Below are 20867 nucleotides of genomic sequence, written 5' to 3' on the forward strand. Positions count from 1 at the left end.
GTGTTGTAAATCGCTATTGATAAGTATTTTGTGTGTGTTCAATTTGCTGCATTGTCTATGCTTTTTTATGGAAAATATCATATCATGACCATTGAGGCCTACTCAGGTTCAGCCATCAAACTGTGGTGACAGTTTATTATGCGAACCACCGAATGTTGAAAAAAATAAATAAACGCGCATTACTTGCACAGGGGTTAGTGGTGTAACAAAATGCAAACTGGTCGGCAGGGTTGCAAATGTGTTTGCAATGCTGTGTGTGAAAATGTTTCTTTCCAGTTTCCCCTTTTCCTTTTTAAGGTGTCAAACTCATCTGTCTATATAGGACACCTAGCCAGAGACCCTGAAATTAAAGGTCCCATTATATAATTATCGCATGGCATTAGGCCTGCTGTCAAAAACACATTTAAGAAAACCATAATGGGACACGAATATAAAACAGCTCGTTTTATTAGCTCTTTAAATTAGATCAAAGACAGAAATAAAAAAATCAGATCACAGATGTTATAATCCAGTGTATTTCAAGTGCATTTTTTCTCAATTAAACTGTAATATATATATACTATATATATGTTATCATTTTCTTTTTTATCATGTAGGACTAAGCATGGTAGAGATAAACCACAACCAAAACATGTTCGAGTACTTTAAATAATAATTCAAGTAAATTGATGGAATGTTTTCAATGTAGCAAATGTCGTATGCCTATCAAAATGTAAACTTTCAAAAATTAGACAATGTCCATTGAAACAGATGAATCAGACTACCACTGATGCAAGTATAAATTAATAACGTTTCTACCAGATAAAGAAAAAGTTCAGAAGTAGATTTAAACAGGTGGATCCTATTTACGTGTCACAGAACAACATTCACAATTTCAGACCACTTGAATCACAATCTATGAATGTATTTACAGTATAAAATGTACAGATGTGTGTTTTTATTTTTTTCCAAAGTTTGTCACGGGGCTTTATTTTAAAGCATTTAAGAAAATGTAGGATTTAGGCAACCGTGTGGCACGGAGAGAAAAGAGACCACTGTTGAGATGGGCTTCAGGGTTAGTGGTAGCCAATAATTTAAACTTGCTCCTAAATATTGACACCGCCAAAAGGTGCACGGGGATAATGGCAAACTAAACTGTCATAAAAAATCATCTTCAAACAGGCTAAGCCAAAACATATTTAACAACAAATGACACATTTCACAAGACTTTGCAAATTGGTTGGCAATATTTTTTTCTGTCCGTTTATGAGCTCGTTAGGCCTCTTTACCACAATTTTTTAAGACGAGGTGAATTAGCATATTTTTACCTCAGAGTTTCTCCAAGCTTTTGGGGTTGGTCAGTATTTCTCTTGCCAGTCGCCAAGTCTGTTTGGCTGCATTCTCAAGAGCAGAGTGAGGTTTTCCTTGAAACAGGTCTAAATTAGGCAGGAAATAATGCGGGCACCTTCTGCATTGCAAACATGAAATAAGCTGCAATAGTATCCCGTTCAGGCGGTCGCCGAGGCAGTTCTCATCCCAGTCTGACTCCCTGGGATGCTTCTCACACTCGTAGGAAACCAAAGTTTTCATGTGGTAGTTGTTCAGGGGCTGTCCGGGCAGTTCGAGGTGACGGTCGCGTAACGCTTTGAGGACTGACAAGCATTTCTTCCTGCATCCACCCAGGAGGAGCCGGTTCTCGGCCTCGGCGAACTGCAAGACCCAGGCGTCGCTCTCTGCTGAGCTCTGCTTGCCGTTCAGGGAGTAGCACTCTTTGGATAAAAGATTGAAACCTTCCGCTTTGACTTCTGCCACTCGGTTAGGTCCCGGCCAGGGGATGTGGGGGAGAGGCCAGTGCGCAGCGCTTCGGGGCCAGATCCCAGTGCACTTGAAAGCCGGTGTGATTTGCACCACATATCTGTCTCTAATGCGCAACTTCACCTCACTTGTGTCAGCGACCATTTTGACAACATCTCTGTAGCTGCATTTATCCACTGCCTGCGCCACCAGTGTCTGAAATCTCGACCGGATCTTGCGCGCTGAGAGGTAACCGGAGGCTGTGATGAATTCAACCCAGAGAGACATGCTTCTCTTGCGGCCGTCGCTGAGCTTGAGCACGGCGCAGCCCGGGAGAGATCCGTCATCCACGAAGTTGAATACTCCCATCTGATTCAGATAGAGTACAACCTCGAACTCGGTGGGTGAAATGACCTCAAGTCCCTCGAAACGATTATCCATCTCGCTGAGGGAGCTGATGAAGCGGGGCTCCTGCACCTCGACCTCCTTCAGGACATCCGATACCACCTTGCACACCTCCCGGATGGTCTTGGAGATGGCTGCTTTTCGAGATTGACATTTCTCGTTGTAGTATTTGTTGAGGTGATACACCAACTTTGCCTGGGCGGCTATCATATTAGGGCAGAGATCCGGGTTATACACCGGAGTCTCGCAGTAAGCCGAGGGATCCAACGCGGCTGTTTGTACGGGAGCCAATTTTAGAGAAGAAAGAAAGCTATTTAAAAAGAAAAAAATGTCTATTTATAAGACAACTATTTAAAGCTGTGCTCAGAGCACATGTGTAATAATCATATCATAACATTCACAGCTGTTGTACCGTAAACTGCATTGAAGTGCACGAAGCAAGTCCTCGGAATTATCAGGATGGCCTGTTTAAAAGTCCATTTCAGCCTTGTGAGGTTCAGTAGCCGGAAAAACGCCTTTTGGTTTTTCTCTGATCACTGTGCCAGTTAGGAGTCCGCGTAATTGCGCAGAGTGGAGTGTGCCCTCCCGACGCAGACGCCCGGTGTTGCTGTGTTTTACAACAGGAGACACACACACTCTTTATTATAAGGGAGGAGTTGAAACCAAGATGTCCAATCGCTGTCTGATGCGTCACCGCTTCCCAGTTTATCGGAAACAAATTCATCCCCGGGTGTTATATACAAGTAAAAAGTACAGGTAGTAGTAGTATATCGAGGAGCGGAAGTACACCTACGCATTTGGAGAGAAGAAAAAAACAGCAATTTCACTGCGTTACGTTGCTTTTTCTTGGACTCTATCTGCTTCTTTTTTAGTCCGCTATATTGAGTCATATATGAAACAGTAGGTGGATTTAGATTTGTTTAGTATTTATGTTTTCGGATAATAAAGCATTTAAATTTGCGATATTATTTATTTACTCTTTCTCCAGTGGACCGGGTCTGATTTCTCCAAGGCGCATCAGATAAATTAAAATCAGAAGTGAGTAATTTAGGCAGTTTTAAAAAATATATATTATTGTAATTTAGAAATGAGGTTTGCCTTATTTGTGCGTTTTATTTTTTCAGCTATATATTCATAAAATAATCGTGAACTAGTGTTTTAATTAGACCTTTCAGTATTAATTCATTGAACGGTGTGTTTAGTTTTTTTTTTCCTCCTCAGAAATACGCCTGGAAAGATGAAAAAGTAATCGCGCTATTTATTATTAGCATTGCGATTATATTTGACACAGTCATTACCGTGGCTGTGATGCTTGAGAGAGTTTATATCTCAAGGTTTACATCTCGAGCTTGTGTTACCATGCAGAATGTTTTGCTCTTTTACTGTGCGGCAACAGCCTTTTAATGTGTCGCGCAACAATTCCACGCGCCAGTATTTTTCAGTCATTGAATTATTGTATATTGTAAGAATAAAAAATACATATCTGTAGCAGTTGTGATATTAACATACATTTCTTTCTTACATTGCTTAATAATGAATAACACACGGACATTTATACTAAACTGTATTTTGCAATGTTTTGTTGAGAATAAATGTGTAAGTCTGTTTATAATTGTTACATTATATTAAAATGCTTGTAATATTTTTTTTAAATTGCTTGTGCTTTCATGAATGTCAGTAATCCAAATGAATTATACAATGTAAGAGAGTAATATTCATTTGTGTTCTACAAACTGTTTTTGGTAATGATAATATTTATTTATTCAACATCAAGATAAAGATAGCAGCAACAAAGTAACAATAGCATGAGATTGTTGTTAGATTTTTTTTGTCTAATAAAAGAAAGGAAGCAAGTCAAAAGCATTAATTGCTAATAATAGTAACAATTAATATTAACATGGCTGACCATTTTATGTAAAGCTTCATGATATTTTAGTGTGTTGTTTTGGGTTATAGCTACATAGGTCTGCTACAGACAGTGATTCACAATAAAGAGATCTTGCATCCACACTAAACCTTCTCTGGCTCTCATCATTGCACTGGCACTCCATCTCACAAGGTACAGTGCATGCTTTGAAGAGGACTTCAAAAAGATAATGCTGCATGGATCAGATAAGGAACACAAAGGCATTTACACTCATCTCTGCTCTAGTCAGAACTGCATACGACCAGACATTATGAGGGCAAACCGGCGCTCGTCAGCTCTGACTCTCTACATGGATGCAGCTGAGCAGGAGGTGGCATGTGCGGGAAGGACCCTGATAGATAGGTGACTCCCATTACCATCACAGCCTGTCATGGACACACTGCCAGCTTCTTGGCAAACCTCAGTGATAATTTCACACTGTTACCAGGCAGAAATCACAGATAGCATCTTAGCATCTTTTTTTTCTTAACTCTAATTATGGGACATGATGTGTATATACAAATGGTTATTCTGAAATTAAATCATAAGATTAGGTCTATATTTTTTAGTTCTTATCACATGTAGGTCTGAATAAATTTCCCAACAAAATTTACATTCTCATTGACATATTTCTAGAGGATATGGAGGACATTATAGAAGGTTTTCATGTGGTGAGAAGTAGCTAAAAGCCTCTTGCCCTCTCAGGCTTTGATAGTCTTTTCTCTCACTCTCTCCCACTGTCTGTGGCCCAGCAGGTACTTGCCTTTTATTGAAACCAGACTAGCCTCACTTTCCAGGCTGTCTTGCTCCAAGTCAGATACCTCCGAATCCAGTTGCACCTCTTGAGTTTGTGTTCCGGCCTTTGGCCATCCGTATGCCTGATAGAAGGGGGGATTTTCATTGAGATTATCACTTCTAAATCTAAAGCATGTGGCTCCACAGATCTCACAGTAACTCAACCTGCTCCACAGTCCCAAGACTCCAGCAGTTGTCAGGTCTACCCTAAGACAATTGAATCCTCTTAGCCATATCTTTACCATTACAACATTGCAAGCTTTGTTGCTTCATTCGCTATCCCGCTAGGCTATTGGAGGCCCTCCAGTGTGATATATGGGTCCATGATTCCAGGGCCTATTTCTGACCCAGCAAAATGCATGCACGATTGTGTAAATCAATACAATGACTTCTACTTCCCCTAATTTTGCATGAGCATGTGACCCTGTTTTGAAGGCCTCTTTGTTTCCACAGCATGCCTCTACACTTATTCATTTTTTCTCCTCCATTTTTCTTTTTCCTTTCTTCTAGCAAGACTGATCGTCCTGTTAACATGGCTGGGCACAAGGTCAGTGGTGCTTGTCTGATGGCAGAAATTGCCCTTTGATGACACCACTCGTGCTTTAAGTGACTTGAAATGATTTTCTCTTGATTATAGCCAAAGTCATTAAGTGTATATTGCTTTATTTTACAATTCATCCTCAAGGCTTTATGCAGTATTTATTCACATGAATTAGTAATATATATGTATTTAACTAACACCTATGTGTTTGTATACAGATGAGCATAATCAGAGTAAAATTATTTTTATTGTATCTACAAAACAGTGTGTAGCCTCAAGCAGTTAATGAAAAATAATGTTTTGAAAAAGTGAGTCTCCAGGGGGGAATGAAAACCCCATGCTCTACACACACGCAAGTTTATTGGCTATTTTGACCAACCCAGTCCTCTGTGGCCTTAACTATATTTTATTAAAAAAAATGGTTTTACAGTAACATTTATGCATGCTGTCTTTTCAATTTTCTGTATTAACTCATTTCTGTTAACAAAATAGTCAATTACGTTATGCAAGTATGGCAGTTAGGTGATTTTAAGCTGGATCAAGACCTCTATGACCAGCAATCCCTTTGACTGGTACTATAATTATGGATGACGTTTTATAATTTTATTAATCCTATTACATGAGAACAAATAGGGTCTGCCATATGCTTTTTCATTAAATTTCTGGGGTCATTTAGTCTTTCTTTTTTTAAAGACTCTCAATCCATGTCCCATACAACAGGAGTTTACCAGCTAGCTCCCAAGCTAATATGCAGATTAGTCAGAGTAGACTTAATGGGATGACATATTTCTGTATAAATCAGATTAAAAGCAGTTACACTTCGGAGATGTGACATCAACACTGGCTCTCAAACTGTGAGAAATAATATACTTTAATCTCATGGGATATCCACTCACTTTGACACATTTCCTATAATTTTATTTGTCACAAAATGAAATTGTCATTGGGATTTTTACATTATTATTCAAAGCAATATGGTGTCTCTGTAGGAGGCCAGTTAATTTTTGGGCCTGGAGCTTCAATGAGGACCCCCTTTGGATTGTGTCCATTCATTTGTTTTATTCTCTGCCGTGTATTAACAGCCTCCTTTGGAGGAGTCAGGAAGCTCGACCACATAGCCAAAGGCTCTCAGAGACCCTCTAGTGATCCACTCAACAGGCTCTGTTTACTGTGAACCATATCTGTGGCATATACACACACAGAAAACACCAAACTTATCAGCATGATATTCATTTTGAGAAAATGGAGAAGTGGAGAAAAAAGTAAATTATGAAACTTAATTGATTGTCTCAGCTTCATTTGGCCCTTCACCCCTCCCCTCTGCAATATGGTACGCTTGTCAGCCTCCGTGATAAATTACATGCATGTATTTGCATGAATTTAGCATGAATACAATTCAGTTTTGTTTGCCAAAATAACGATCCACAAAATGCCTGGTTTGCTTCAAAAAAGGAAAATACGGGCTTACATTGTGTTCAGTGCACTTATTTCCTGCACAGGTTATGCAGTTGGCAGTTGAGTACAGTGAAAGTGCTGCTGCAGTGCTTTCCACTGGCTTTATTAGCACACAGTTTAGCGTAGTATTTTGTAGTACATGACAATGCTAAACATTGGGTGTGTTGGAGACTGGGGCAGGATTGTGGCTGGTTTACTATTGCTTCATTCAGCAAGTTTCTCATATTTTCTACAAATTGGTAGGGCTTAGATTGCTCTAAAAATCGACTAGTTTATTTGTAAACATGCAGTTCTGTTTAATTTCATTTTATTTATCAAGGAAACTATAGCCTGACGTCCATCTTGTCTGTCGTAAAAGGCAACTATTCAGCAGCAGGAGTGTGATTAATCTTAATGTCTGTGAGATGTCTACCATCTAAAGGTGGGCGCTGTAATCATCTACCCACTGACCCCATGATGCTCATCTACAATCCTCTTTGCCACCCCTGTGTCTGATAAGTAATTTCAAATCTCAGACTAACTGAACACAGTTCTCTCCCATGTGTCATGTGATCTCAGAGTAGCAGTACATTGAGGCACAAAACAAAGGGAATGGAAGAGTGGTGGCATATAGATTTGGGGCTGTTGGTAATCAAATGCTGCTGGTGAAGCCTGTGATGAAATTAGGCAATGTTGCCTAAATAAGGGATGAAGGGTTCATAATTGCCAGTCCTAGAGATCTGAGGTGCCGGGTGCCAACTGTCAGAGCAAGGCTAATGATGACAAATGTCTCTCTATGCAGATTGCTGCAGCAGCACGGGTGTGCAGCTGAGAAAGAACAAGAAAAGAAAAATGCAGAGGGCCTAATAAAAGAAAGCTTGTGTGCACATATTTAATGACCTACATGGAAACAAACATCCCTAACTGATGGGCTGCCTTTGAAAGTGCTAAAACTTGATGCTGCTACTATAAAATGCAGGAGTACCCTACAGTACTTGTGACTGATAACAGTCGTTAATCTCTGTGACTATGAAGAATCATTACTATATACAGCTTTACCCGATAGTAAACAATAAATAGAAACTAGAAATGACTTACATTTGCGTGCAAGCTTATCAAGATGATGTTGGATAAGTTAGCTTTATATTTAGCCAAACAATCCATCAACTCAAGAGTAGAGGACATGTTAGCATGGATCAGCATTGTCCTTGTTTGCAGTTTTGCTCATTAGCTTTTCTTTAGTTGATTGATGCTTTGGTCATCATTTTGCACAATGGCAAAGTTTTGTAAAAAGATGAATGGTCTTTTACTCCTTTGCTCGTGTACAAAATAGAAGGCTGTTCCTTGTTAACATAGCTAAACTGTTGTTGGTTAACATGGCTTTAAAAAAAGTTTGGGGTCTTAAAAGTGTGCTTGATTTTAACCTCCTTTGTAGCAGAGAGCCATAAATCTGATTTCACTTACTGTGACGTAAGGCTCACGCTAATAAAAGAGCAAACCCAGAGTGTTGCATGGCCAGATTTCCCCAATTTGTTGCATGAATGGCTTTTGAAAGGGGTCCGTCTTTGTACAAAGGGAGTCTCGTCTTTGTTTGGTTTCGCCCCATCTGTGTCATCTGGTGGTCTGTGCAAGAGGGTGGTGTCTCGGGGTGCTCCCCAGTGGCGATGCCAGTTGTTTTATGGACTCGGTGGAGTGGTGCTGGGAGTTCATAAGTTGGCTGGCCCATTGTGTGCTGAGCCCAGCTGACACGTGTGAATTGACTCCAGCATATTGACAGATCATTTCCATTAATGAATCGGAGGAGTCTGCCTTGTTTCACTCTGTGATTTATGCCCTTGCTTCATCATCCTCTGAGCTCAGGGTTAACTAACAGACCCCTTGAATGACTCAACCACAAATTGCTGGATCAAAGGAGTTTGCTTTTGTTCACTAGTTCAGTGCATGGCTGGATATACTTTAAGTGATATTTATGCATTTTATATCCTATATTTTGAGTTGAATCAAGTAAATTTGTGTATATAACCTAACTGACAAGTTTGTGTCAGAGGATTTTCAAATATGACATCTTCTATCCTTAGACTCTCTTAGAATCATCTTAGAGTTTTATATCTGATATTTACATCTGATATAATAGCATCTTGGTCAAATCATCACTGTCATCTAGAAATTATTTCAGAATATAAATCTACACAATAAAGCATTACAACTGCCTACGAGGACTGACTGGGTGATGTGTAGTTGGTTATTAACAAGCTACCTTAGACAAGTAAGTTTACATTTATCAAAGAACTGTTTTCTGTTGGGGATTGCTGGCCGCCCTGACTGTTTCTTGATTTGTTATCGAGCTGCTTTTGTGTGTAACCGCTGGTGTCTCATCAGCTCGGTCCTGATCCTCAATGGCGACCATCCAGGTTGTTCAAAGCAACAGCCACACACTGCTGATAGTGCTGGCCTCAGCCTGGCCTGTCACCCCCACCACTGCTGCCACATGGAAGGCACATTTGCTCGCCACCATTTTATGCCGCTGTCACCCTCCCCTCAAGAGCGCGGGGAAAGAGGGGAGGTGAAAAAGGAAAGGAGGGAAAGAGGGAGGCTCACCCTGAGCGGATGCGAGACAAAGATGGCAGCAGAGACATTTTGTCTACTTTCATTAGTTCTGGTGGTGGTGAGCTGTGCTGAATATTAGCCTGTTACTGGCAAAGCCACACAATGTGGAGCACAGACGGAGAGCATGTCACAATCAAATCTACCCCACCTAATTTCCATCTTCCTCACTGAAAAGTGGGACATATGGGGCAGGATGCCAATTGCTTATTTTATATGGTAATTAACATCCCTCAAAGTGTGTTATGTGGTAGGTGTGTCTCAACCGTGACAAAGTTTATCTCACAAATTTACATATATATTCCCAGGAAGGCAAGATATTTTAAGATCCTAACCGACTACAAAGGCTTATGTGCTGTATGTCATTAAGAAATAGATGAACTTTAATGGCCTTCACTCATGTGTAATAGTTTTGTTGCCACAGTGTCACATGCAGCTAAACTCAAAACCACCCTAAATCAGTGCTGTCATTTCCTTGTGTATCCACTATCTGGTATCTGTCAGCTTAAATTGGGACCCTACACAAACCCATCCACACACTGTATGGATCTGTGTGTATGTGGGTAGACGGAGGTCTGTGCACTAGTGCATGTGAGTGATGGACAGTTGGGTGTGTGATATGTTCTCAGATGTTTGCGATGAACTTGATTATTTGCTGTGGTTTGTGATCAGTGTGACACAATCATAATCACCCCTTCCAAAACTCTCCTTTTTGGAGCTCTGCCAAAAAAAGATGCTTGATCTGGTTCCCTATTCTCCAGCCTGCATCTGATTCTTTTGTTTACCTAAATAACAACATTCACACAGCGAGCCCCTGATTGGTGCAAACCCCAGTGTGTGTGTGTGTGTGTGTGTGTGTGTGTGTGTGTGTGTGTGTGTGTGTGTGTAGATGTATCTGAATGTTGTTTTGTCCTGCTGGGCTTTCATCTGTTGGATTCATTATAGTAGTCATCTCACTGGGCTGTAGAGAAGCTCAGGAGACGGGCTCCCCATGAAAGAGTCATGATGGACGAAGAAGTGCTGATGTGCAGGTTCCTGCCTCCAGGCTTTCACCTGCTCAGAAACAGCCCCAAGGCGAAAAAGAACCAGGCTGCTCAGACCAGCCAATGAAAGACTGCAGAGCTAAAGTCAGACTGTTTTAGTGTGGCTGACTGCGAACAGGGAATTGATGGTGAAACAAAAAGAAAAAGTTAACTAATTAGTAGCCTAAGCGAATTTTCTGAATCTCTTTCGAATGATAAAAAACAAACAAGTCAAAAATGTGGATGAAAGCACTAAAAAGATGGATAAAGTTGTGCCGTTCTACCTTGTTAAATTTCAAACGATTTTATTAGAGTGTCAATTCTGTGGTCTTGGCAGGGCTTGGGAGGTGTCTGAGCGGGGAGTGTGGGAGCAGGGTGAGAGCATGTCGGCTGTTGACACCATCTAACGAAGGGAGGATTAGGAGTTTACAGAGGCAGTAATATGATAGGTCAAAAAGAGGAGGCACTCCTCCACAGCACTTGGCTCTGTAATGAATGATTGACTGGAAAAGGAGAAGCTGCCACTCGCTGGCTGAGTGCTCATCTTGACGCCTGCCGCACCGCTCCACGGCTCCCCTTGATCACGTTTCGCTGCTCCCTTCTCATCTAAGGCACCAGTCTGCAGGGAAAAGCTGCTTTTCCCTCTTATTTTTCTCCCTAATTTACACATTTAAGACATTTTTGTTTGCTTATTTGCAATTCCTTTTTTTGTCACTGAGCCTCTCTCTATCAGTCCTACTCCCAGCCCTGAAACTNACACACACATACACACACTCCCTCACTTACAACCTTCCCTTTCTCTTCTGTTTGCCTTGAGGCAATGAACTAATTTCAGGTTTCATAATTGCGGTGTGTTGTACACCTGTCTGCTATTAATTCTCCCCTGTCTCTCATTCTCTTTCTTAATGAGATATTATTGTAATTATTGTCATTATGCTATTTTCCGTAATGAACTTGATTGATGTTGTTGTTATGGCACTATTTATTCTCTGTAATTAGTGTAAATGTGTTGAGAACTTCTACAGGCACTGATAGTCTGAGAATGTGGTTATGAGTGAACTCGGTCCCTCATTCAATCATCAGCTGACCTCAGAGTTCCCGCTTAGTGCGAAGTTTGTCTTGGATATGGAGAGGAGAGCTGAGCAGCCTGGTCACCACTGAATAGGGCCCTGCTTGTAGCCATTTTAAGACCATTACAACAGTGAAAGGCTACACAATGGCCAGCGCTGGGCTTTGTTTCAGCCTGTCACTTGCACCCTGTGAAAATCAAATAGTGCTTTGCCTTAAAAGAAAAGGTGAAAAAGGTTTTGCCTATACTCCCATTTTTGGAAAATCTAGTTGTGTTTTGAAAAGAGAAAAAAGAAGTTTTCAGTGACTTGATTTTGAATGTTATTGTTGAAGAGGCAAACTACTGGAAAGAATGCTAAAGAAAATCTCAGCTGAATGAACTATGTTGAATTTTTTTTCTTAGCGGCTCTCAATCCAATTAGGAGTTTAATAAGGGTCATGCATAGGGACTTCACGCTGCAGGTTGGTTTCTTTTGGGTGCTTTTGGGGAGTAGGAAGGGGCTGAAGTTGGATAGGGCCTGACTGAAGGCTGGTCTCTTTAATGTGTAGTAAGGGGTCTTGTGCCCTGGTGAGTCATTGAAACTGTCTGGGGAGCACAGATGATCTTTTCCGTTATTCTGAAGGTGAGGTCGGCAGATAATCTGACACTGTGGTTAGATTGGTTTCTCAGGTGGTACCAATTACCTGTTCTCTCACAAGCCTTCACCTCCCCCTTAATATGCTCCTGGTGCTGTCTCATTTGCCTTGAATTTTGCCAAGGATTTATTTCTTTATACATAACACCTTTTCACTGATCTTTATTCAACTTCATACAGCTCTTAATAACTTTTTTTTAATCCCTTTTTTTTCCAAGTTTAGTATCTTGCGTGGAAAACTGTGACCCCTCTAGTAATTTGGAATGTGTAAAAATGCAGAGAGGCTATATAGGTCTTTAAAGGGGCCTTAGTTGATCTTTAATCTCTCCCTATGAGAGGGAGAGTGGGTAGGAGGGCACTAGAAGTGGACACGTCCAGCCTTTGTGGGTTTGTTCACATGCTGGGGAGCTTTGAGTGTCTGACAGCCGTTTAACTCCACACGACCTGGTTCTCAAGTGCCATCGTTTGGGCGCTCTTGAATCCTGTTAGGAGCCATAATTACAATTCATGCACTCCCTGCGCTTCTTTGAAGAGGCATTGAGAGAGCAAAGAGGGGTGCGGAGAGCCTAAAAGCCCTAGCAATACTGGCCCTTCATCAGTGTGGAAACTCTCAGAGGCTTTCAGTAAACCGCCTGAATACTGTGGCCTGCATCGTCAAACTTTGCTACAACGTGGTTTTATGTAATCCACAAAATGATAAATAATTGGGTTGTAGAGTGACGAATGGTGTTAAATGTGTATATGAGTATTTGCAAAATGCAGGAATGGGTTTCTTATGGTGCAAGTGGAAATATACAGTACATTCTACATGACACATTTTATAAGATCGCCCGGCTTTCAAGTATGCAAACAACTTGTGAATTGAAGTGCGAGTGAAGTGAAGCACATTCAATGACTTTCAAAGGGAAAGAGGAGAAAGGGTGAGCATAATGCCTAATAGGTGCTTTAGTAATTTCTGAGTTTTCATAGCTTAATCCGTTCTGAAAAGCTGAGGAGAAGAAAGGCTGCAAATGGCCCTCAGTATTAATTCGATGTGACTTCTGTACAATAAGGGCTGTGGATCCCAGAAACCCATTTTCAAGCTTACCTTCTTTCATCATCCTCAGCCCTTGGAACTTTTGCCTAAATGTTTCATGAAACCAAGGCTGTAAGCCTCTTTGGTATTCTGTCTTTATAACGCCTGGTTTAAGACTATTATTACACCATGTTCAAGGCAGAGGAGCACATACAAACAGTGAAGCTGCCTCTCCATTGTGTGAAACTCAAATTGATTTGGTACAATTGGGAGAGCACTTGTATTAAAACACACATATTCTATGGCTCATTTCCCCCCTTTCATTTTGGAGTTTTGCAAATGCAAATGAGGGTTGGTTTCCCTCCTTTTTGCAAATAAGTATTCTCTCTGGTTTCTTGAGCATATCTACTCATTTTTAAAGCAGATCGAATGACATGTCCCTCATTATTTAAATTAATCATGGATTTCAACACACCATTTCCTCAGAAAAACAATTGTGTGACCAAACCACACATGAAAAACAGTGCCTTATTACTCAGATTTCATCCTGATATTTTGCTAAGATAAAAGTAAAATTAAAGTGAAATTCTGCACTGTTGTTGTCAGAATATAGACCCTTTTCAGCCCCTGTAGCCCCATCAAATGTGTAAAAAAACTATTTTGTGAACTCTGGGACTGCTGTGAGATTCATAAAAGTCCTTGTTTTGTTTTTCTTTTCCTGCAGGGAGATAAATCAGGCAAAGAATTTGGTTTGTTATCAAAGAATCCTGTGATGATGTGACTCAGGAAAGTGCAGGCTGTATCTCACAGCTTTCTCTGCTGTGGATGCTTTGAAACACATTCTCCTCCATTATAAAAATAATGTCAGGGATGTGTTCATAATTTTAAGAAACAATGAGCCTACTTTCTTTCTTCTGTATGTTTTGTTTACACCGAATGGGGGGAAACTAGCATGGGACACACTGGGTGGGTCAGTGACCCTGGAGAAAACAGCTTGCATTAATATGGTCTAATCCAATGTAATTAGTCAAATTACTGCACGCCAAACAGCTTGTCAGGGGCTGTCGGCTTTGGCAGGCACACAAGATGGCCTAGAATCCCCCTGGACAGCAGAGAGACCTCAAAATCTCTGCAAAGCCGCCCCTCTGCACTTACTTTTACTCATTTCAGTCCAGTTTCCAGGCCTCCTCTATCCTTCTTTCTTGACAAAAATGGGGAGGGCTCTTTCAGCCACGCTACAGTGTTTTCACCTTTTTTTTTTTTTGAGTTGTCTCCCATACCCCCAGGCTGCTAGCTTGGCTCCCTGCCTGCCTGCTAAGGTGGATCAAAATGATATGAGGATTCATAGCACGGGCTACAGAAAGTCAGAGTAATTATATCAGTGCTGCTTTCCTCCTACGTGATTTTATGAGAGAGAGAGTCAAATGCACGCTAACTAGTGCTGCTAAGAACCATAGACATGGTTAAGACACTTCCTCATGTTGTAGGATTAGCATTGGTAAAAAGATTTAAACTATATAATTACATGAGGATAAAGTACAAATTATCTAGTGCACTCAACAGCCAGATTATCATCCCCCTGCAAACCCCTTTCAGCCCCAAGGGGTGAGCCTGGATGACAAAAGGCCCTCATTAGCATAAATTTACAAGCCCTCTCGTTCAGAGAAGCCGATAAGAACCTGTTCCACCTTTGCTTTGGCCCTGAATGGCTTGTTGTGCTTTTGGCAATGACAGATAAGTCAGGGTAATTCCACTTTATGCCTGAAAAAATGATGCTCCAGATTCTGGCTGCATCCCGAAGGTGTCACCCACGATAATCCTCAAAGATCGTCCAGCAGAAAGGGGGCTGTGTGTTTTCCAGATGATATACTGCGAATGACAGAAAGAATTATACGAAGGAGGCCAAATCTGTAACATATTATTAAGCAATTCCCAGTGAATAACAGGGATAAAAGGATAATGGATGAGGGTGTCGTTATTACCTTGGTGCTGAGGGAAGCAGCAAAGCAAAGGTAGAGAGACAAGATTAATTGAGGACGAGTGAGGCGCTCATTGCTCATCAGGCCCTCTCGTCTAACCACTTGCTCTTTCTGTCCCTCTCCTCCTCTGTCTCTCCGCCTCTTCATCCTTGTCTCGTTCTTTCTCTTCTTCTCTGTCTTGTTCTGAGCCCCTATCCCTCCCACACACCACCAAAAGAAAAAAAAAAAAAGAAAAAGAAAAGTGGGATTTAAAGCGATCAGCTTGGCACTCTCAGTGGCAGCCAGAGGAAGCTGGTACCCAGGCCAGGAAGATTTCAGTCATCTTAAGGCTGACAAGTCCCTGAAAAAGTCCCATTAGGAAAAGCTTGCTGAAAAGACCCCATACCAAATGACTGCATCCCTTCTCTCAAGCTCCTTAGGGAAGGCATCTTCAAGCTGTTTATCTGGATGATGTGCTCACTAAGTGTGTTCATGTATGTGTGTGGACGTGGATGTGGGTGGGTCAGCACATTAGCAAGTTCATATGTGTGTTTAAATATTTGCTGTGTCTCTTTGTTTGTTTACTGGCTGATATAATTTACTTGCCAGGGTATACCGTGAAATTGTATATTGTCGTTTGAAAATTGATGGTTTTCATACCATGTCCAAAAAATACAACCGGACAGAGAATCTCGCCTGCGCATGCATGTAATGTTTCCTCCTAGACTGTCACACTTTTTACACGTACCTCCATTTTAAAAAATGTTTTTAAGTTTCAATTATAGTAAAATGTTTGTTCGACCAAAAAAAAAAAAAACACATTTTTTTAAGGGTCATTGTAAGTGGTTATAATAATAATAAAAAACAAAATAAAATAAAATGATACAAAATGAAAGTGTTATACCGTGTGCTGTGATACCATGAAACCATGATATTTTCTAAGACAGTTATCATACTGTGACAATCTCATACTGTTGCAGCCCTACTTACAAGACAAGACTAAGTTTCTACCTACATTTCATGGAAAAAGACTTGAAATCTGAAGTAACTTAATCACCACTGGTTACATCTATCTAAATGTGTGTCCTACTAGCGTGAATGAATTTGCAGCATTCACTGTCTCTAAAAGAAGTGCACAATCTGTACTTTAATAGATACTCTTTTTAAAATAAGTACCAATAGAGCCACAAAGAGGTCAAAATATATGGTCTGTTGATAAAAGAGAAAATTATGGAGTGTAACACTCTCATCACAACATATGCCAAACATAAACAAACTCCTTTAGCAAATAAGAGTGTAGGGCTGCCAGTAATGATTATTTTCATTGTCGACTAATCTGTCGATTATTTTTTCAATTAGTCGAAAATGTGTTAAAATGTTGAAAAATGTCGGTCTGTCTCGCCCAAACCCCAAAATTACGTCATCTAATGTCTTGTTTCATACTCACGCTGAAGGGTTTTAGTTCACTGTCACGGGAGAGTGTGTAAAGCCGCCAATATCTGAATGTAAAAAGCTGCAGTAAGAGTATTTTGGGGTACTTTTATAGTACTTTTCTATGAAAAATGACTCAAACCGATTAGTCGACTACTAAATAGTCGCCGATTATTTTAATAGTCGATTAGTCATCGATTAGTCGACTAATTGTGGCAGCCCTATAAGAGTGTAGTGTATATTGAAATCAGTTGAAATCATTCATTTGGGTCATGATCCACCTACATAGCCATGATTTCAGTGGTAATGACCTCAGAAGTGTCTTTTTTCCAACCCTGTCTCTTAGAAATTATGTTTGTTTGTTACTAAACTGCTGTCTTACTTGCGCTGTTGTGGCAAACAACAGAGCCGCAGCCTGGATTTTGTTCAGAGACAACGTCTCTGTCAGCTAGCGAAACGTCACATTCATGTACTGTGTATTGCGTTGACGTCACAACCCTGGCTTCGCATCAGTACTCTTGTCTTAGGTTTAAGCAACAAATACGCTTTGGTTTTGTTTAGGGAAAGATCACAATTATAAAAAAGTAATAATGTTACTATGTCTGGTACTGTAGATTGCCTATTTTGGGGGAAAACGAATGAGATATGTTTTTTTTGTTGATAGTTTCAGTATCAGTATCAGCTGGCGACTTGCCAGGTATGTTAGTTTGCAATATTTCCCCATTTATGTTACTAAAAGAATTAATTTGCTCGGCATTTAATTTCCTTCAAAATGTATTTGCTGTTTCAAATGAATTGTAGATATAGGTCATTTCTAGGAGACAGGGCTGCCTTTTTTTCAAATAACTTTAACATTGTTTTAAATACTCACTATATTGTTGCTATTCCTGTTAAAAAGTTACTGCTTACTGTGCACTGTACTCCTGAGAAGGATAAAGGGATGAACATGCCCTTGTGATCAGCACATGCATAAAACTGCATCTTCAAGTCTAACAAAGATGGTTGTGTGTGAATGTGGAAAGTAATTATGACTGCATATTAAATACATGAAATTTAATTTTATAATTGCATGTAGATAAATGAGTGTTTTCTTACTTAATTTGTATATGTGGTGTATATCTTGGTGAACTTCTCAGAAGCTTTCTGCAGGCATCATGTGGCTTGATGCCAAACTTTGTATATCATCGCTGTAGGGAACCGCACGTCTAAGTAACTGTTTGGATTTTTTATTTCATCGCATTTCTTGAGGCTTTATATTTTAACATAGACAGATAAAGAATGTTTAAAGAGCCTTGACTCTTTAAAAAGAAATTGCATGTGAGGAGAACGGCTCCTCCCACCTGTCCTACCATGGCAGTGTTGGAGACAGCGCTGCAGGGCCTGCTAATGTGCGTGAAATACCATCCCTGACATAAATGTTATTGACAAACTTGGCTGGACATTTGGGGCAGTGAACTGCCAGCATATTTAATGCATATTCATCTCCTTTATCCCACTGGTCTTGCCAGAGCACCCGAGCTGTGTCATCTTGCCACACTCCAGCTACCACCCAAATGTATAGTGACACTGATTATGCAAATCTGTATCTTGTTTTCCCCCAATACCTGCATTAGGAGCTTGCTACTTTATTGAAGTTGAGATATGGGTCTCAAAGAGAGAAACCAAGTGGAATGCAGATTTTTCTTTTTTTTTAATAATCTGTGGGAATCTTTTACATTTTGGTATTTCTACATTTCATAACAGTTGTCGCATCAGGGAGGGGTTGGGGATAAGATGAGAAACATACTTTGATGCTCAGGCATAAACCTTGCAGGATGGAAGAGGGATTAAAGCTGAAATTTAAGTGTGGACTTTTTGCTGCTTTACAAAGTTTGATGTGGTTTAAATTTATCGTGTGTGGAACACCTGAGTCATTTTTAGAAAGAAATGTGCACTGTGTGTATTCCTACATTTTTCCTTTAAAGAGTCAGTTCACCCAAATTACAAAAAATAATAAGTTTTCCCTTTCTCCTTGTGGTATTTATCCACGCAGATACTTTTGGTTATATTTCTTATTAAAAAGTTGTATTATAAAGATTTAACAGCACTATATCTTTCCTGAAACAATGCACCGAATTATCGGCTGAACATCAGTATCATCCAATATTTGCCTTGTTGGCTACCATCAGCCTATCAGCAAATAAGATGACATTTAGTGATGGCAGTGGCTGATGTTCTTCTGTTGTGTCACATCAACTTCGAACAGGCTGAAAAGTGGGGCTCAAGACTAGCTAGCTAGCATTAGCTGTTAGCAGCCGGTGGCTGGAACTAATGGCCAGCAGAGGCTGCCTTGATTTACATTATAATGCGTTCAAGCTCTGTTCAGTAAAAATGAGTATTCGGTGAAGGTAAATTAGTTATCATGATGTGTTAAAATGTAATCTTGTAAAATTAAGGTTTTAAACTTGAATGAATACAGTTCAAAATAGAAATTTGTTGATGTTTTCATAGCAATATAAAATACATATAAGAGAGAGAGTTAAGATGTGTTATAGTAAAAAGGCTTTTGAGGCAGTTAGATTAAGAAATATTTTTTTCATGTGAACAAAGGCTATATGGCTATATTAAAGATTGTTTCAGATTTCTTTGTGTCCCTGGCACAAAATTGGGAATAAATAACAACAAAACTAAAATAAACAACAACAACAAGAAAACAAAGGTAATGGCTGGTAGCCAAATTTTTATTTTGAACATTAGTATCGGCCCAGAATTTCACAGTCGATTCATATAAATAATAATTGTTTATGAAAAAAGATGTTGCTTTAATGGCCTTTTTTATCACTTCTGTCTGCACAAAAATAAAACTTCAGTCACCACCATTGTATTGGGATAGAGGCTGATTTATCAAAGTCTACATTACTATATTGCTAAATGTGGCATGGGGTTAATAAGAAATTAGTGTATTGTTTTTCTAATTTAGGTGAACAGACCCTTTAAGCTATTTTTATTTTTGTGTTAAATTCCCTAGCTCTTTTTTTTTGCCTCATACCTAGATGTAGCTATTTTTTTCGTGACCCAGTCTACCACTTGGTCTGTGGCTGACGATGCTCTCCCACTTAGCTGAGAGTAGCTCTCTGCTCTGGCTGTTACCAGGCTTTATGCTTTCTCCTTCTCCAACTGCTCAACCTCTTCACAGATTTGGCCCATATTGCCTGAGGTCAGCCATTGAATACAGTATACGCAGTGTGTGCTGATCCTCCAAATTGCCATGTGTGAAATCCATCCCACTCGCTCCTGGGGGAGTAGTCATATCACTCAAAATGAAACTGCCTCTCGTACCCTCCCCTTATTCTTCCACTTCGCTGTTCTCTTTGGCCGCCTGGGACCGTGCAGTTGTGAGGCTTTATAGTGGAAGCCTATTAGACAAATCTTAGATGAATGCAGCGGAGGTGCTGTGATACCAGGTTGTCAGAGTGCTCCACAGTCTCATATAAATATATCAGTCATGCTGGCTTGGAGGTCTCACTGAATTATATTATTTTCCTGTTTTGGTATAAATGCAGTGCAGGGGGATTGCATTGTTCCATATGGGTGAAAATTGCATCAGGTTTTAGAGAAAATGCTTCGTTAGATTTATTAATAACGTCTGTCATACTGTCTCAGCCAATGTGGGGTTAAAGCTATTCGGAAGTCAGATATGATTAGAATCTATTTCCATGCATGGAGTGGCTTCCTATCGCTTTTAAGTATGATGTGCTCCATTTGAGCATCTGCACATTATCATATATGAGTTTCAGCCTAAACACTGGTGTCACCTGTGCCTCTCCTCATCTCATCTGTCACAATATTTTTCCGTTCTCCACCTGTGATGTTCCACAGGCAGAATGCAGCCTGCCCTCTGTCAAATCAGGAAAAGAAGAGAAAGGGAATAAAAGGAAGAGAGGACAGAGACGTTAAATTGCATTATGGCTATTATGCTGTGGAGGTATATCTCCTTGCAGCTGGCAGAGCAGCGCATGCGCCTGTGGCTCTTAATGAGCCTGCGTGGAGGGACCTGTGTGGAAACAAAAGGCTGCGCTTGTCGGCCACACCAGACCCCTCCACCCGCCCCCTCACTGCTCCCCCAGCCCTGAGCGTGACAGACCAAGAGCAGAGCGCCGGTCCCTTCCTGGTGGCGTGATTAGATTGGGGCCGAAGTCTCCAGCTGGCAGGCCTGTCTGTGACTGGAGGCGGCCGTCCCCAGCGCTTGTCACTGGCTGACACCTCTGACAGGCAGGGGACAGCTTCAGCAGACAGGTTCA

At 40.5% G+C, this 20867-nt stretch overlaps 2 protein-coding genes across 2 annotated transcripts in view; one reads left to right on the forward strand and one right to left on the reverse strand.

Moving 5' to 3' along the window:
- The window catches only part of LOC126399951 (neurobeachin-like), a 107062-nt gene that overhangs the window by 36763 nt on the left and 49432 nt on the right, over positions 1 to 20867 (forward strand). The window lies entirely within an intron of this gene.
- mab21l1 (mab-21-like 1) lies at positions 432 to 2388 on the reverse strand. Its single transcript, XM_050060351.1, has one exon. It carries the CDS (start codon positions 2386 to 2388, stop codon positions 1309 to 1311), a length of 1080 nt encoding a protein of 359 aa, XP_049916308.1. The 3' UTR covers positions 432 to 1308.

Source organism: Epinephelus moara, chromosome 2, assembly GCF_006386435.1.
Source record: "Epinephelus moara isolate mb chromosome 2, YSFRI_EMoa_1.0, whole genome shotgun sequence".
Lineage (NCBI taxonomy): Eukaryota > Metazoa > Chordata > Actinopteri > Perciformes > Serranidae > Epinephelus > Epinephelus moara.